Source organism: Hippopotamus amphibius, chromosome 5 (assembly GCF_030028045.1).
Source record: "Hippopotamus amphibius kiboko isolate mHipAmp2 chromosome 5, mHipAmp2.hap2, whole genome shotgun sequence".
Taxonomy (NCBI): Eukaryota; Metazoa; Chordata; class Mammalia; order Artiodactyla; family Hippopotamidae; genus Hippopotamus; species Hippopotamus amphibius.
The window spans coordinates 743751-759361 of NC_080190.1; the positions used below are offsets into that span (position 1 = coordinate 743751).

Genomic DNA, 15611 nt, shown 5'->3' on the forward strand with positions numbered 1-15611 from the left:
AGCCGCCCCCCCCCCCCCCGGCATTCGCAGCGTGGTGCCCCCCGGCCCCCTCCCCACCCAGGCCTCGGCGGGCGCTCCTCCTTCTGGGCGTCCTCTCCGCTCCCTTCTGCGCCCAGCACCGCCCCTCTTTCAGCTCAAGTGCCCCGAGCTCGGGGCCCTCCCCCGACCCCCCCCCCGACCGGCGCACAGCCGGTCCCTCTGCGTGATGTCCCGTCCCCGCACGGGCGGCCCGTCCAGCCCGGCCAGCGGCGGGGGGCACAGCACTGGCTGCGGGATACGTGGGGGAGAGCGCGAGGAACGCAGGCCCGCTTTCGGGGCGACTGCGAGAGGGCTGGGCCGGGGGTCAGGGCCGGGACCCGGGCATCCCGGACGCGCAGGGAGGGGCCCGGGACCGGAAGCCAGGCCCGCCCCCGGGGTGGGGGGGCGGGGCGGGGGGCGGGGGCAGAGCCTGCGGACCCGCCGCCCAGGGCGCCCCGCCCCCACGCCCCGCCGCCCGGCGGGCTCGCCCCGGACAAGGCTGGTCCCGCCGCCGACCCGTAGGTCCCGCGTCCTTCTCCGTCGCTAGGCAACCCCGGGTCCGCGGGGAGAGCGCTGACCCACCTCGGGCAGCCATGGACCTGGTCGTAACGCAGGAGCTGGCCCGCGCCCAGAGCCAGCAGGGTGCGCGCGGGAGGCCGGGGCCCGCCGGACCCCCCACCCCGGGGAGACCCCGGGACCCGCCGAGGCCCGCGAGCCCCCCTCCCGGGGAGGCTCTCCCCGCCCGCTCGGCCCCCGCGCGGCCTGATCGGTGACCCCTTGAAGCCGACGCTCCGAGGACTTGCCTGCCTTGGGCACACCAGGGCGCCTCTGAAAAAGGAGGCTCCCGTCCCTCCTAACGGCCCTGCGGGAACGACTCCCCTCGCGCGGCTCCTGCGGCTCCGGAGGGCGGACCTCGGGGCGTCGCGCCCCCGGGCTCCTTCCCCCCGAGAGGCCCCGGCCAGCGCGGCCCAGCCGCGGCGGCGCCTGCGCGACCCCGGCCCCGTCCTGGGGCTCCTGACCGTCCCCGTCCCCGCTGCTGCTCGGAGGTGCGGTGGCTGCGCGATGACCCAGGCTTCCTCAACTCTCGTCCTGATAGATGCTGCCTCCCTGAAGAGGGCTTACCAGCTGATCAAGTCCGCCAACCTGGGGAAGTCAGAGCTTGACCCCACAGAAGGCTTCAGCCCCGACCTGTTTGTTTTGTGTGCGGAACAGGCTCTGAAGGTGAGTCGTCCCAGGGGCTCTAGGGGGGCGCCTCCAGGGGACCCCGATTTCTTGACTTAGAGTAGAGCAGGAAGCCGCAGCACCTGGTGGGTGGTCCGCAGGCAGCTCTGCCTGCGAACCCCTCGGGGGCTGTGTTCTTGCAGATGGGGCAGCCAGAGGTGAGCGAGGACTGCCTCCGGATGTACTTCAAGGTGAAGGGGCCGGTCACCCAGTTTCTGGGCCGAGCGCACCTGTGCAGGGCCCAGCTGCGTGCCCCCAAGTCCACCGAAAACATGGTGAGAGCTGTCCCGGGCCCCGTCCCAGCATGCCCGCCAGCCCTGCGTGCCGGCTCCTCGCGCTTTTCTCTATTGTCCTTTTGAATCCTAAGCCTTGGGTGTACGACACGACCTCGAGCCTCCTGGCGGGGTGAAGCGCGGCTTTAGCTGGTTTGCCACCTGAAACAGCTCTGTTGGAGCTGGGTGACCAGTTTCGTCGTCAGTGAAGTGAGACGCCGCCTTTCCCATCAGTGCTTTTCCCTAAGCCCTGGGGTCTGGCCTGTGTCCTTTTGACCTCCGACCTCTGGGTCCCGGTGCTGTGGTCATGCCTGCAGGGCAGGTGGGGCGTGGGGGGGAGGGGGGTGCTCCCGAGAGCTTCTCATCGGCCTCCACTCCCCCTGTTCACACCCCGAGGGCCGGGCCTGTCTTCAGAGCTGCTCAACGTTCAGGGACGTGACCGTGACCAGTGGTTGACGTGCCTGTAGCACGTTTGATCTCGTGTGTTCTTTATGTCGTTTTAGGAGGATTTTGAAAACTGCATAACACAGTATATGAAGGCGATCAACTTTGCAAAAGGAGAACCAAGGTGGGCGTGAGAGGTCGGCCGCTTCTAATAGACTGTGTAAAGGGTTTAGAACCAGAATTTACCAGGTGGTTCTGTCTGTTTAGACGCTGGGTTTTTGTCCTGTTTTGTTTGTGTTTCACTGCATCTGTGGCTGTGGGCTCGTGTCCACTTGTACATGCGACCCCTTGACTGCACCTCTTCCCTGGATGAAGGTCTCTGTGACCTGCGATGACTTCGGTCTGCATTCTCCCTGGGAACCTTGCCTTTGACCAGCCCCCAGGCACCTCCCTTTCCGGTTCTCTCTAGGGGGTTGGCATCCAGGCTCCCTCCCTGCCTTGCGCCCACTGGCGGGGACACCCCCTGGCAGATTGCTTGGCCCAAGGCCTCGTGTCTGGAGGGGTGATTCCCCTGAAACTCCAGCATGGTTTTCTACTTAATTACTGCTTAAATATTATTGAAATTGTTAAGTTTGCATACAAACTGTTATCGATACAACCTATTTAGACAGGACACAACATTTAAAGCAGATTTAAGCATAAGCCTTCCGTTCATTTCTTCATCCTCCCAGCGTCTGGCCAGCCCCTGCTGTAGGTGCTGGGGATGCAGGGCCCAGCCCTGTGGACTCTTCCTCAGAAGGATGTCTGGATGGCGAGGCCTGACCTCGAACCAGAGGTTCTAAGGACAGTGGGTGTTTCAGGGGGACTGTGCCCTGGAGCCCTGAAACCCAAGCGGTGGGCACCTTTGGGGAGGGTCTTGGGGGGACATGCAGGTTGCCTGGGGGACCAGGAACCTCGGGGGCTGGTGCAGGAGGTGTCTGAGTGGACCCCGCGAAGGAGCGGGCAGCCTTGTCTTCCTGCCGGGCCTGGCCCTCCCTTGTCCAGGGCGCAGCGGGCAATGTCAGCACTCGTCCACCAGACAGCCAGCCCCGCCAGGTTCCTTGGTCCTGCAAGACTGAGGTGGCCCCCCCCAGAGAGGTCCCCGTGTTCCCTCACTTGGGCTCTTCTGGGGGCTCCTGCAGCGCTTAGGGAAAAGCCTGGCTTCTCGGGGTGCCCTGCTCCCTCCCCCACCGTCCTCCGCGACCACTTTGCACTTCCTCTGCAGGCACAGGGACCCCACCCTCGCCTCTCTCCCTGTACTGCTCTCCTGGCCCATTCCTCCGGGAAGCCTTCCTTGATTCCTCCGCACTTGCCCATTCTTGTCTATCCCTTGGATGCCAGAGGAGGCCTTGCTCATCGGATACTTTTATCGGGAGCTGCTCACTTCTGAGGGAGTGACAGGATCCCTGATCTGGACCCAGGAGCCTATGGCCGGGTCATCGTGGCGGGGACTGAACTGGAGCCACCAGCCCCTGCTGAGCAGGGCACGTGGCGGCCTCCGGGAGTGCACTGTGTCCACCCCACATGTGCATCTGGCAGCCAGGCCAGGGCAGCTCGGGCAGGGCTGCTGCACCTGCCCGAGACAGAGGTTCCTGAGTCCCTCGGAAAGGGGCTCAGGACGGGCTGGCTCAAGGTGAGCCTCACTTGCCCTCTCCCTGCGCCGCAGGTATTACTTCCTGGTGTATAACGCCTCGGTCCTCTACTGGCAAATGGTGAGGCCGTTTCTCAAGCCTGGATATCATCACCTCCTGATCCCCAGCCTCTCCCAAATTGTGAACGTGTTGAATCAGACTGAGGAGGAGGACAAGGACTGGCGGGCAGAGCTGATGCTGTGAGTTCTGGGCCACCCGGCAGACGCTGGCCTTCCCCATCCCCACTCTCCACAGATGTTTCTAAACTCTGTAGGTGGCATCACAGTGTCCTGGTCCGACGGGCGCTGCCACAGGGCAAGTGCCGCTACTCAAAACCCGGGAAGTGGGAACCTGTCATAGTCCTGGCTCGTGGTTTTGAAAAGAAATAAGTTGTGAATGTAGTAACATACAGCCCAGACAGAATGTGCGTGCGTCCAGGCAGCCCCACTTAGGGAAGCTTGGCCCGAGCGCATCGCCCCAGGGACAGAGGTCCTGTGTAGCCACAGGAAGAGATGTCAGCAGGCCAGCCGGGCAAAAACGTGCTCAGCAACACTTGCCTGTACGTGGTTGGCCCTGTGTGCAGCCCGTGACTGCGTGGACACCCCAGGAGGGCCCGGGGGTCAGCCCTGAATCTGGGGTCCAGAGTCTGCGGCGTTCCTCACCTGCTTTACAGCTGCTGGGGGAGGTTTTAACAGAAAATAAATGAAACGATGCTGTTTCTGTGAATGGCCGCTGTTTGAGCCCTTGGTAATCACAGCCGAACAGGCCCCTTTCCCTTCGCAGACAGTGGCCGAGCTCTCCCAGCCCGGTGAGTCCCAGACCGGGCGTGGGGTAAGGAGCTGGCCCATCCCTGTGTCTTTCTGAAGTGGGTAAAACGTAAAAATAATATAAGTATAATAACCTGGTTATTAGACATTTGCAGCAGAAAATGCCCTTGTCCAGGTTTAATATGCACTATCTTTGTATTATTCAGGGAACTTCTGGAGTGTTATCTACAAGCTGGAAAAAATGAGGAGGCTATGAAGTTTTGCGCCACCGCGGCACCGTTCATCAAGGCTCACGTGCCACAGAAATATCGGCAGATATTTGCTTCCATGGTAAACTGGAGCATTCAGAAGTGTTGAAAGGAGTCATTTTCTTAAGCCATTATTCATAAGATTGTGTATAGATACAGCCAAAACCATCCACTGAGAGACAGAAAAACGTACATACGTATGTACAAGCGTGAACAGAACAAAACCTTTTCCTTGTGACTATTTCCTTTTTAACAGCACTGAATTTTTTAAAACGTTAGCAGAAAATTTGTAAATTAATTACTGTAACCGTGTGTGTAAAGGGTGTTCATCACCTATTAATTTTATGTATAGAAATCAACATAAATTATATATGAAAAACTAAACATAAAGCATAATACATGAGACGATACTTGTCAATTACAAATGTTATTTTTAAAGGAGGGATAGTTGCAAAATAATAGCTAAACACAATATCTGGTCTCTTCCTAATTATTTAAATCTTAATTCATAGTCTGCTTCATCTTATAACAGGTCCGGCACGAATTAATGGACGAGCTCCAGTTAAAGGAAGAAAAGAGAAGTTCTGTTAGCCTGTCTGTCACTTTCCAGATTAATATGCTACAAGCGTACGTGCTTTGGGGAGGGGGACAGGCGCCCGGGAGTCTCTGTGCCCTGGTGGGGGGAGGGGTGGCGGCGGCGTGTGCAGCGGCAGGTGAGGCTGGAGGGTGGACGGGGCTTTGCCTCCCTTCATGGAGAGGCTCCGGGGAGGCTGCCAGAGCGAGTGCAGCGTCTCTGCGGTGAGGGAGGGTGGTTTTCAGGGAGATAGGGGCAGCAGCCATGTCAGATGCTTCTGAAGGCCCTGCCGAAGGGGGCGCTAGACTTCATGAGACGGAACAAAAGGAGAGTCGTGTGTAGGCAAAACCCTGATGGAACTAGGTGAGTGCATGGGGAAGACGGTGCCCAGGCAGAGACCTGCTGCAGGGGCAGGAGAGAAATAGGATGGTGGAGAACCTGTTGTGTGAGTGGGGAGATCCCGGTGTGTGTGAGTGGGGAGATCCTGGTGTGTGTGAGTGGGCAGATGCCAGTGTGTGTGAGTGGGGAGATCCCGTTGTGTGTGAGTGGGCAGATCCCGGTGTGTGTGAGTGGGCAGATCCCGTTGTGTGTGAGTGGGCAGATCCCGGTGTGTGTGAGTGGGCAGATCCCGGTGTGTGTGAGTGGGGAGATCCTGGTGTGTGTGAGTGGGGAGGACAGCTGCCCAGAGGGAGGCAGGAGCTGGTCTGGGCTGGATCCGGGTAGATGGGAAGGGTCCAGCCTCTCTTCGAGGTGGACTCTTGGTGTGGGACTGGTTCTGGGTGCAGGACTGGTGCACAGTTTCCTTGGGGTGGTTCTTAGTGATGGAGGAACAGAGCCTGGACTGGGAGTGAGGGTGGAGGAGGTGTGAGAAGTCATCAGGAGAAAGGAGGAGAGGAAGCAGCAGGCCTGTGTTCAGTGAGGACATACGTTCATAGACTTAGTGTTTTGTTTAGGATAATGTAAAGCAATCTGACAGGATCGTTTGTTATTTAATATTTGATTAAGTTAATCTACATTCTAGAAAATTGGATAAAAATGATTTACCTGAAGATGTCAACACAATTCTGAAGGATACCTATGAACATTTAAGTTCTTACAATCACCAGCACTTTTCTTCAGTCAGGGAGGAAAAGTAAGTGTTTATTTTTCTGGTTTCACATCTATGTACAGCATTTGGTATCTACAGGAAAATGTGGGGGAAAATACCCCAGAAACATAACCATAATTACCCAAGCAAGTGGGGGTTGTGCTGTATTTCTCTCTAGTCCTTATTTGCCCCGAGGTTTGTACCTTTGGCAGCACTTGGGATATGAAACTTCATATCGTACTTTTAAAAATCAAATATGACTTCGAATCGCAGGTGCATTTCAAGTTATTGCATTACCTTACACCTTCTGAATAGATGCCCATCGGTTCAGCAGCAGGAGAACGGACCTCTCCCTGAGCGATTCAGTTGTCAGCTCTCTGCTGCCGAGCCCTGGGAGCGCTGCTCAGAGTTCAGTTCTGGGCCAGAGTCCCGGAGCTGGGAGCTGAGCCAGAGGCGAAAGAAGGGTCTGGAATGTGCCCCCAGGTCAGCTCTCTCATCTCCAGCTGTTCTAGCTCAGAGCAGGTCCAGCTCGTCGCGTCTCTGGGCACAGCTTCCCTCAGCGGCCCTGGGGGTTCTGGAGGGGGGACTCTGGGGACAGAGGGGACCACACGCCTCCGGGACGCCTGGGGCTGTGCCGGCTCCACGGCAGGTCGGCTGCCTGCTGGCGAAGTGGAGCGTCTTTTCACGTATTTATGGACTTTTTTTCCCTTTTGTTAATTTTCCAATCATTTCTTTCGCCCAGTTTTTAAAAAGTAGGTTGTAAATCATTTTACTATGGACTTGCAAAAGCTTTTCATGTTTCAAAATGTGAGCCCTCCGGCCCCAGTATACTTATCAGTTGTGTCCGTTTGCTACCTTTTAGGTCTTTTAAAATAACTTTTGATATACAGGCGTGATTTATTTAAGACAAGAGTAACCTGAGCCGAGGTTCATCCCCCACCCGTCCTGGACCGGACGCATTTAGGCCCGTCAGGGAGACCCCGGGGTCCCGGCCCAGCGGCCCAGTTGGGCGGCGCCGTCCTGGGTCCCCCAGGAGCCCCGGCACGTGGCCCTCGCGGAGCCGGCCGCGGCCCCGCTCCTGACCCAGCGCACGCGCCCCGGGCCTCTGTGCCCGCCCGCCCACCCGCCCTCGTGCCTGTGGCTTCACTGTTGCCGGGTCACCGTGTGGTGGCCGAGAGGACGGCCGGGCGGCTTCTGACGCGGTTCCCCGTGTCTCAGCCCAGTCACTGCTCCCTGGGCCTGGAAGGGACGTGTCCCCTGCTGGCCGGGGGGACAGCTCAGCCCTCGGAGCTGCCCTCTGTGGGCCACAGGGCTCCAGCTGTCTGTGAGGCGCCCGCTGACCCCTCCCCACCTGGGCGCCTGTGTCCAGAATTCCGGGTGGAAGAAAAACGTTCTGTGAGTGTAAAACCAGAAAACCAGTGATGGATAGCTTTGCGGGTTCTCCCTTGCTCCCTGCGCAGCAGGCCCGGGCGGCCGGAGCTCGGGGAGGCCAGCGCGGCTGTGGGTCCAGGGGCCCCGCCAGGGCCCCTGGGGGCTCGGGCTGTGCGGGTCGGGATGGAGGGCAGGGACCCCCGGCCTGCGGCGGCGCAGGGCCAGGGAGGGTGCCCGTTACCGCGGACCAGCTGCTTGCTTCCGGGGGAGTGTCGGGAGGCGGAGATGTTGGATAATATCCTCCGGGCTGAGAAGTGTCTTTGAGACCGAAGCGAGCAGCTCCGTGAAGTGCAGTCGGGAAGTTCACTGTGGGGCTGACGCACAGGCGGGAAGGGCCTGGGACGGCATCTGACTACCAAGTGGGACCGAGGGTGTTCCGCCCCCGGGGCCCCCGTGACCGCGAAGGGTCTGGGTCAGCAAAGCGCGCCCTGCAGTTTTCAGACCGGGGAAAGGCGAGGCTTCGCGTTGCTGGGGCTCCTCTGGCTCGGACGCGTTCGCCGTGAGGGGGCGGAGGCTGGGCCGCGGTTGGAAGCAGGGACGGCGGTGGGACAGCGGGCCTCAGAGGAGCTGACGCAGGGCAGTCCGTGTGGTCCGGCCGCAGTCGGACAGGGATGCCTGCCTCGGAAAGAGCAGGGAGGCGCTGGCTCATCCCCGAGGGACGATGGCATGTCCGGGGACGCTGCCGGTGGCCGCTGCGGGGGCTGCTGCTGGCCCGGGGGTGCTGCGGGACACCCCGCCGTGCCCAGGACGCGTCCCCCACCCCGCAGAGAACTGCTTCCTCCAGACGTGAGGGTGTCAGGCTGGGAGGTCTGGCTCGTCTCCCGCCGTGACTGTGCCTTGATTCCTCTAGTTTTATATTAAGTCTCAAAACCAGTTTACTTCTGCAACTTTGTACTCTTCCAGAGTTGCTTAGGCCATCCTAGGTCTTTGGCGTTTCCAAACACATTTCAGCACCAGCCTGTTGATTTCTACAAATACCCTGATTGCTCAGGTCACGGGGTAGGAAGAGCTGGCCTTTTGAAAATGCATGTTTGTCCCTCGTTGCCCCCCGCCCCGGGCTCAGATGTCGATGCCCAGAGCTCACAGCTCCTCACCAGGCTGCGCCCACACCTGCGCTGAGGCAGCGGCGGTCCCTCCACGCCCTGTGTCGGGGCCAGAGGGGGCTGGGCTTAGGGACCCTTGCTGCAGGATTTCTCTTCTCTTCCATTTCATTCCTTCCTCCCCTGAGTGACGGCTGAAGGCTTACTCTACCCGTGGCGGGTGGGTGTTTCTTGTTGCCTCCTATTGACCCAATGCTGGTTTTTTTCTGTTTCCAGAATTCTTTTGCTTTTTGAATTAGCTCACCTTTCTCTGATCTTGAAATGTGGGGAGATCGCCTCTGACTGCCTCTCAGACTTGAAGAAGATGGACAGCAAAGTAGGTGGCCACTGACTGGATGCACCGCCCCTGCTCAGTGTGATCCAGACATAAAAGGCAAAGAAACAAAAAAACAAAAAACAAAACAAAAAAATGGGAAAGGAATTCAAAAGCCCCTCACCAGGAGGGCCTAAATTGTTGTGTTGTTGGTAAATTTCCTTCCAGTCTTTTTTAAGTGCGTTTCACACAGTTGAGATGATGTGATTTTTGCAGTTTTGCATCAATAGTATCATTAATGATAAATGGTTTGAATTGTCAAGAGAATATAACAATTGTGTGTATGTGTATATATATATATATATATATATATATGCACCCAACATTGGAGCACCTCAATATATTAAGTAAATACTAACAAATCTGAAAGCAGAAATAGGCAACAATACAGCAATAGTAGGAAGCTTTAATACCCCACTTTCAACATGGATAGATCATCCAGACAGAAGACCAGTAAGTACAGACCGGGCTTGAGCTACATGTTAGATACAGTGAGCCTTAGTAGACATCTGAAGAACATTCCATTCAAGGGAAGAAAACACACATTCTTCTCAAGCACACATGGAACGTTCTCCAGGGTAGATCATATGTTAGGTCATAAAACAAGTCTCAGCAAACTTAAGGTGACCAAAATCATATTAACTATCTTTTGTGACTGCAGTGGTGTGAAACTAGAAATCAGCAATAGGAGGTAAGCTAGAATTTCATTTAAAATGTGGAAGTTAAACAACAAACTCCTGAACAACCAATGGGTCAAAGAAGAAATCAAAAGGGGAAAAAGAGATTTTGAAACAGAGGACAATGGAAACACAACATACCAAAACCTACGGGATGCAGCAAAAGCAGCGCCAGAGGGAATTTTATTGCAAAAAATACCTACAATAAGAAAAAAGAAAGAGGGACTTCCCTGGTGGTGCAGTGGTTAAGAATCCACCTGCCAATGCAGGGGACACAGGTGTGGTCCCTGGTCCGGGAAGATCCCACATGCCGCGGAGCAGCTAAGCCCGTGCGCCACAACTACTGAGCCTGTGCGCTTAGAGCCCGTGCTCCACAGCAAGAGAAGCCACTGCACTGAGAAGCCTGTGCACCACAGCGAGGAGTAGCTCCTGCTTGCCGCAACTGGAGAAAGCCCGCGCCCAGCAACAAAGATCCAGCAGTCAATAAATAAATAAATAAATAAATCTATTTTTTGTAAAAAGGGAAAAAAGGAAAAAGAAAGATGTCAAATAAATGACCTATATTTATACCTCAAGGAACTGGAGGGAAAAAAAACAAAAAAAACAGGACAAAGCCCAAAATGAGCAGAAGGAAGGAAATAACAGAGATCCGAGCGAAAACAAATGAACTAGAGACCAGAAAACCAACAGAGAATATCAATGAAACTAACAGCTGGTTTTTTGAAAATATAAATGAAGTTGACAAACCATTAGCTAGACTAGAATGAAAGAGAAGACTCAGAATCAGAAATGAAGGAGGAGACGCCACAACTGACAATACAAAGGATCATAGAGGACTGCTGTGAACAATTCTGTGCCAGGAAGACGGGTGAGCTGTAGGAAATGGGTAAACTCCTAGAACACACAACCCACCAAGGCTGAACCATGGAGAAATAGAAACTCTGAATAGACCAGTGTGCAAGGAGGTTGTATCAGTCATCAAAAAGTCTCCCAACAAGGACACGATGACTTCAGTGGTGAACTCCACCAAACATTTAAAGAAGAATTGATGCTGATCCTTCAAAAATTCTTCCCAAAAGTTGAAGAGAAAGGAGAGCTCCCCAATTCAGTTTACAAGGTGAGCATTATCCTGATACCAAACCAGACAAAGACACTGCAAGAAAATAAAATTACAGGCCGATATCCCCCGTGGACGCAGATGCAAAAATCCAGAACAAAATATTAGCAAACGGAATTTAGCACCACATTGATCAGTGGGATTTATCCTGAGGTTGAAAGGATGGTTTGACATAGGCAAATCAACAAATGTAATATATATCACGTTAACAGTTGAAGGAGAAATGTACGATCATCTCAAGATGCAGGAAAAGCTTTTGACAGAAGTCAGCATCCTGTCATGATAAAAACTCTCAATAAATTGGGTCGAGAAGAAATGTGCATCCACATAACAAAGACCACGTGTGACAAGCCCAAGCTAACGTTGTATTCAGTGGTGGAAGGCTAAGAGCTTTTGTTCTCATACCAAGGACAAGACAACGGTGCCCACTCCTGCCACTCCTGTTCAACATAGTACTGGAAGTTCCAGCCACAGCAGTCAGACAAGGAAAAGAAAGAAAAGTCATCCAAATCAGAAAGGAAGGAGTAAATCTGCTTCTGTTTGCATATGGCATAATCTGTTTATACAGAGAAAACGCTAAAGACGCCACCAAAAACGATTAGAACTAATGAGCAAATTCAGTACAGTCGCAGGATTCAGAATCGTCATCCAAAAGTCAGCTGTGTTTCTGTACACGAACAATGAACTATCTGAAAGAAAAATTAAGAAAACAATCCCGTTTACAATAGCATCAAAAACAATAAAATACTTACGAATAAATTTAACCAAAGAATTGAAAGACTTGTACACTGAAAACTAGAAGACATTGAAGAAAGAAACTGAAGAAGACACAAAGAATGGAAAGAGAGCCCATGTTCTTGGAGTGTAAGAATGAAAATTATTAAAATGTCTGTACTGCCCCAAATTGCCTACACATTCAATGCAGTCCTTATCACAGTTCTAATGGCATTTCTCAAGAAATAGAGAAAAAAAAAAAAAGCAATTTGTATGGAACCACAGAAGAGCCAAACCACTCTTGAGAAAGAAGAACAAAGCTGAAGGCGTCACACGTCCTTCATTCCAACGATGCCACAAAGCTATGGCAATCGAAACAACGTGGCGCAGGCGCGAAAGTAGGCACGTAACCCAGTGGAACGTAATTGAGAGCACAGAAATAAGGCCACACACATAATGTCGACTAACCTTTGACAAGGGCACCAAGAGAACACGTCTTCAGCAGACGGTGCTGGGGAAACTGAATGGCCACACGCAGATGAATGAAACGGAACCCCTACCTTACAGCACTCACAAAAACCAACTTGAGATGGATTACAGACTTTTAGGATCTGAAATCACAAAAATCCTATAAGAACACATAGGGAAAAAACGTACTGACCTTGTCTGGGCAATGATTTTTTGAATATGACAACAAAAGCAAAAGGAAACAAGTAAGAGCACGCCAAACCAAAAAGTGTCCACACAGCAAGAGAAACAACACAATGAAGAGGCAGCCTGGGACACAGGAGAAAAATACTTGCAAACCATGTATCTGACAAGGGTTTAACATCTAAGATGCGCAGGGAGCTCATGCCGCAGTAGGAAGGCACCATCGTCCCTGTCACCATCGTCCAGTGGGCAACAGTGGGCTGAGGGCCTGAATAGACGTTTTTCCAGAGAAGATATTCAAATGGTACATGCCAAGGTGCCCAACATCATCAGGGAGGTAAAATAAAAACCGCAGTGAGTATCACCCCGCACCTGTTAGAATGGTTATTATCAAAAAGACAAGAGATGGCAAGTGTTGGTGAGGGTGTGGAGAAAAGGGAACCCTTGTGCACTGTTGGTGGGAATGTAAATTGGTGCAGCTATTATAGAAAACAGGGAAGTTCTTTAAAAAATTAAAAATAGAACTACCATATAATCTATCAGTCCCACTTCTGTGTGTATATCCAAGGGAAATGAAATCAGAATCTTGAAGAGATATCTACGCCCCCATGTTCACTGCAGCATTACTCACAAAAGCCAAGACGTAGAAACAGCCTAAGTGTCTGTCTACGGATGAATGGATAAAGACGTGTGTGTGTGTGTGTGTGTGTGTGTGTGTGTGTGTGTAAAATGCAATATTATTCACCCTGTTAAAGGAGGACATCCTGCCATCTGCGACACCAGGGATGACTAGGGAGAGCGTGAGGCTCAGGGGAAGAAGCTTGAGAAACAGAATAGCTCTGTGGTTGCCAGGGCCTGGGTGGGGGGTGGGCAGGAAGTGGGGAGAGGCTGATGGAAGGGGGCAGACTTTAAAGATGGATGTTTTGAGGATCTCATGTGCAGTTTGGTGACTATGGCCCATAGTTCTGTGCGGTGCACTTGACATTGGGTGAGCGAGATCTTAGGCATCCTCACCAAAAAGAAAAAGCAAAGCAACAAGGTGAGGAGATGCGTGTATTATTTCCTTTGATTATGGGAATCATGTCACAATGTATACACTTTTACACTTTACAGTTTACTCTCTAAATATTTACAATTTTATTTGTCAATTATACCTAAATTAAAAATTTTCCTTAAAACTAAAGCAGTGTAGGCATTTCAGGAAAAAAAAAAGATTAGCAAACTTTTGAAGATAAATTAACGCAAACTCCCCAAAATGAAACAGAAAGGAACAAGAGTGGGAAGAATACAGGAGCATCCGCGAGCGCGGGACGACCTCGAGCAGACCAGCATGTGAGTAATCGGAGTCCCAGAGGCAGGGGAGAGAAAGGAGGGAGTAGAAAAAAAATATTTTAAGAAATAATGGCTCAAAATTCTAAATTTGACTAAAGAGGGGGGAATTATGTACTGAGGAACAGAGATAAGAATGACAGCAGAATTTTTGTAGGAAGCACAAAAGCCAAAAGACATAAGATCAATATCCGTAAAATACTAAAAAAAAAACCAAAAAAAAAAAAAAAAAACTGTCAACCTAAATGATACAAGGAAAAATCTGGATTCACACAAATAGTCACCAGCAAGGGGGACCACGTGAGGCATGTAGAGACTGAAAATATGTGAGTCTCTGGAAAAGAGGTTAAATAATTGGCTGTTTAAAGCAAAGATAATAACATGGGTGAAAAGGCTCGATATTGTTAAGATGTCAGGTTTCTCCAGGTTGAACAATAGATTCAATGCGATTCAAAGTACCAGAGGGAGTGTTTCAGAAATTGACAAACTGGATATGAAGTTTATATGGAAATGCAGAGGACCTGGAATAGCTAAAAGCAGCTTTGAAAAAGCAGAACAACGTCAGAAGATGTGCACGACCGAACGTGCAGACCTGATGTAAAGACACCGTGGTTAAGACGGCGGCCTTGACCGTCACAGCGACTGAGGGTCAGGTCAGGGTCCAGAAAGAGACCCACAAACACAAGACCTTGGGCTTGGACGAGGTGCAGAGGCTTCCGGTGGGTGACAGAGCATCTTGTCCGCAAACGGTACGGGACACGGTTAAGGACCACGTGCGAGAAAGAACATCAGCCCGCACTTCATACCGTGGACAGAAATTAACTCAACATGCATTTATAAACCAAAAATGTGAGACAAAGCAATAAAACTTCTGGAAAAACATTGAGGAAAAAATATAAGAGGAAGCTCTGTGCCCTGTCATCTCACAAGCACACACCTAATAGATGGCTAGGCTGGAGACCACCCCACACGGGCCAGGAGTGGGGAGGAAACGGCACCTCTCTGGAAAAGAGTTCAGCAGTTTTGTAAACGTGAAGTGCGCCCCACCCACCCACCCAGCAAATCCCAGGCCCCTGCTGCCCCACCGCTTCCAGCAGGACGCCCCATCCTCACCCAGCAGGGATGAAATGGAAGAAATCGTTGGCCAAATTTCATAACGGAGGGGTTGTCTGAAGTTGGGGTAGTTATTTAAAAGTTCTATATCCGGTGAAATTAACCATGAAAGGTAAAAAAAATTTTTTTCTAGCTTTCTCATTTAAATCTTTGCATCTTTTGGAAACATTTTAAGGTTTTCTTATATATAGTTGTAGTATCTGATTTTTATTCGTGACTTTCTACCTAGTACATGAGTTATATTTTAAAATGGCCTTTGAAGCTGATGGATGCGCACGATCGCTCACGTTAAAACTCCCCATCTAAGCGGCAACCGCTGTGCCCTGCAGGATCCTGGGAAGCTGATTGAAATCGAATGCCTGGAGTATGAACTGGAAGCTGTAAGACTTAAAAATAAAATTAAAATCTACGCCCGAGAGGCTGTGGAGGTAAGTCCTTGAGCAGGAGCCGTAGCAGACGCTGTGCTGTCGCCAGGGTTCCCCGGACCTTGTGAGTTGAGGGGTGCCAGGTTTGGGGAGGGGGACCTGACGGGCACTGGCCAGCCCCCGGTGCCCCGGTTTCCCGCCCGCGACCACGGCCTCCCTGGCAGGAACTCCAGGGGCCTGGATGGCCCTTCCCTGCCACGGCTGGCTGCCGTCCTGCTCCGTGGCACCGAGCCGGGTCCCCCGTGGCTCCCAGGGCCACTTTGGCCTGGCGGGCGTGTGGCTTCATGCCGCCCATTCGCTAGGCCCTGGGCTGGGGTAAGAGGGTCCTCCGGCCCAGCCCCCCTGCAGCCTGTGTGGGGCAGCCCCCCCCCAGCCCACGGATCACACTTGCCCTTGGCGAGGCTGAGCCCCCATGAGGGCTCTTCCATCCTGACTCAGGTCCAGGAAGGCAGACGTCGCCCCTGCCCTAGTGCTGGCTGTCGGCCTTGCCGGGCATGGGA

General features: G+C 52.8%; 1 protein-coding gene across 1 annotated transcript in view; it reads left to right on the forward strand.

Annotated features, from left to right (window-relative positions):
• Window positions 1-611: 611 nt before the first annotated feature.
• CFAP46 (cilia and flagella associated protein 46) overlaps window positions 612-15611 on the forward strand; it is a 91551-nt gene continuing 76551 nt past the window's right edge. The window contains exons 1-10 of the mRNA XM_057735818.1: window positions 612-660; window positions 1115-1239; window positions 1383-1514; window positions 2015-2079; window positions 3601-3765; window positions 4539-4662; window positions 5113-5207; window positions 6176-6286; window positions 8989-9088; window positions 15016-15114. Coding sequence (XP_057591801.1) covers window positions 612-660; window positions 1115-1239; window positions 1383-1514; window positions 2015-2079; window positions 3601-3765; window positions 4539-4662; window positions 5113-5207; window positions 6176-6286; window positions 8989-9088; window positions 15016-15114 — 1065 coding nt within the window. The remainder of the gene's footprint in view (window positions 661-1114; window positions 1240-1382; window positions 1515-2014; window positions 2080-3600; window positions 3766-4538; window positions 4663-5112; window positions 5208-6175; window positions 6287-8988; window positions 9089-15015; window positions 15115-15611) is intronic.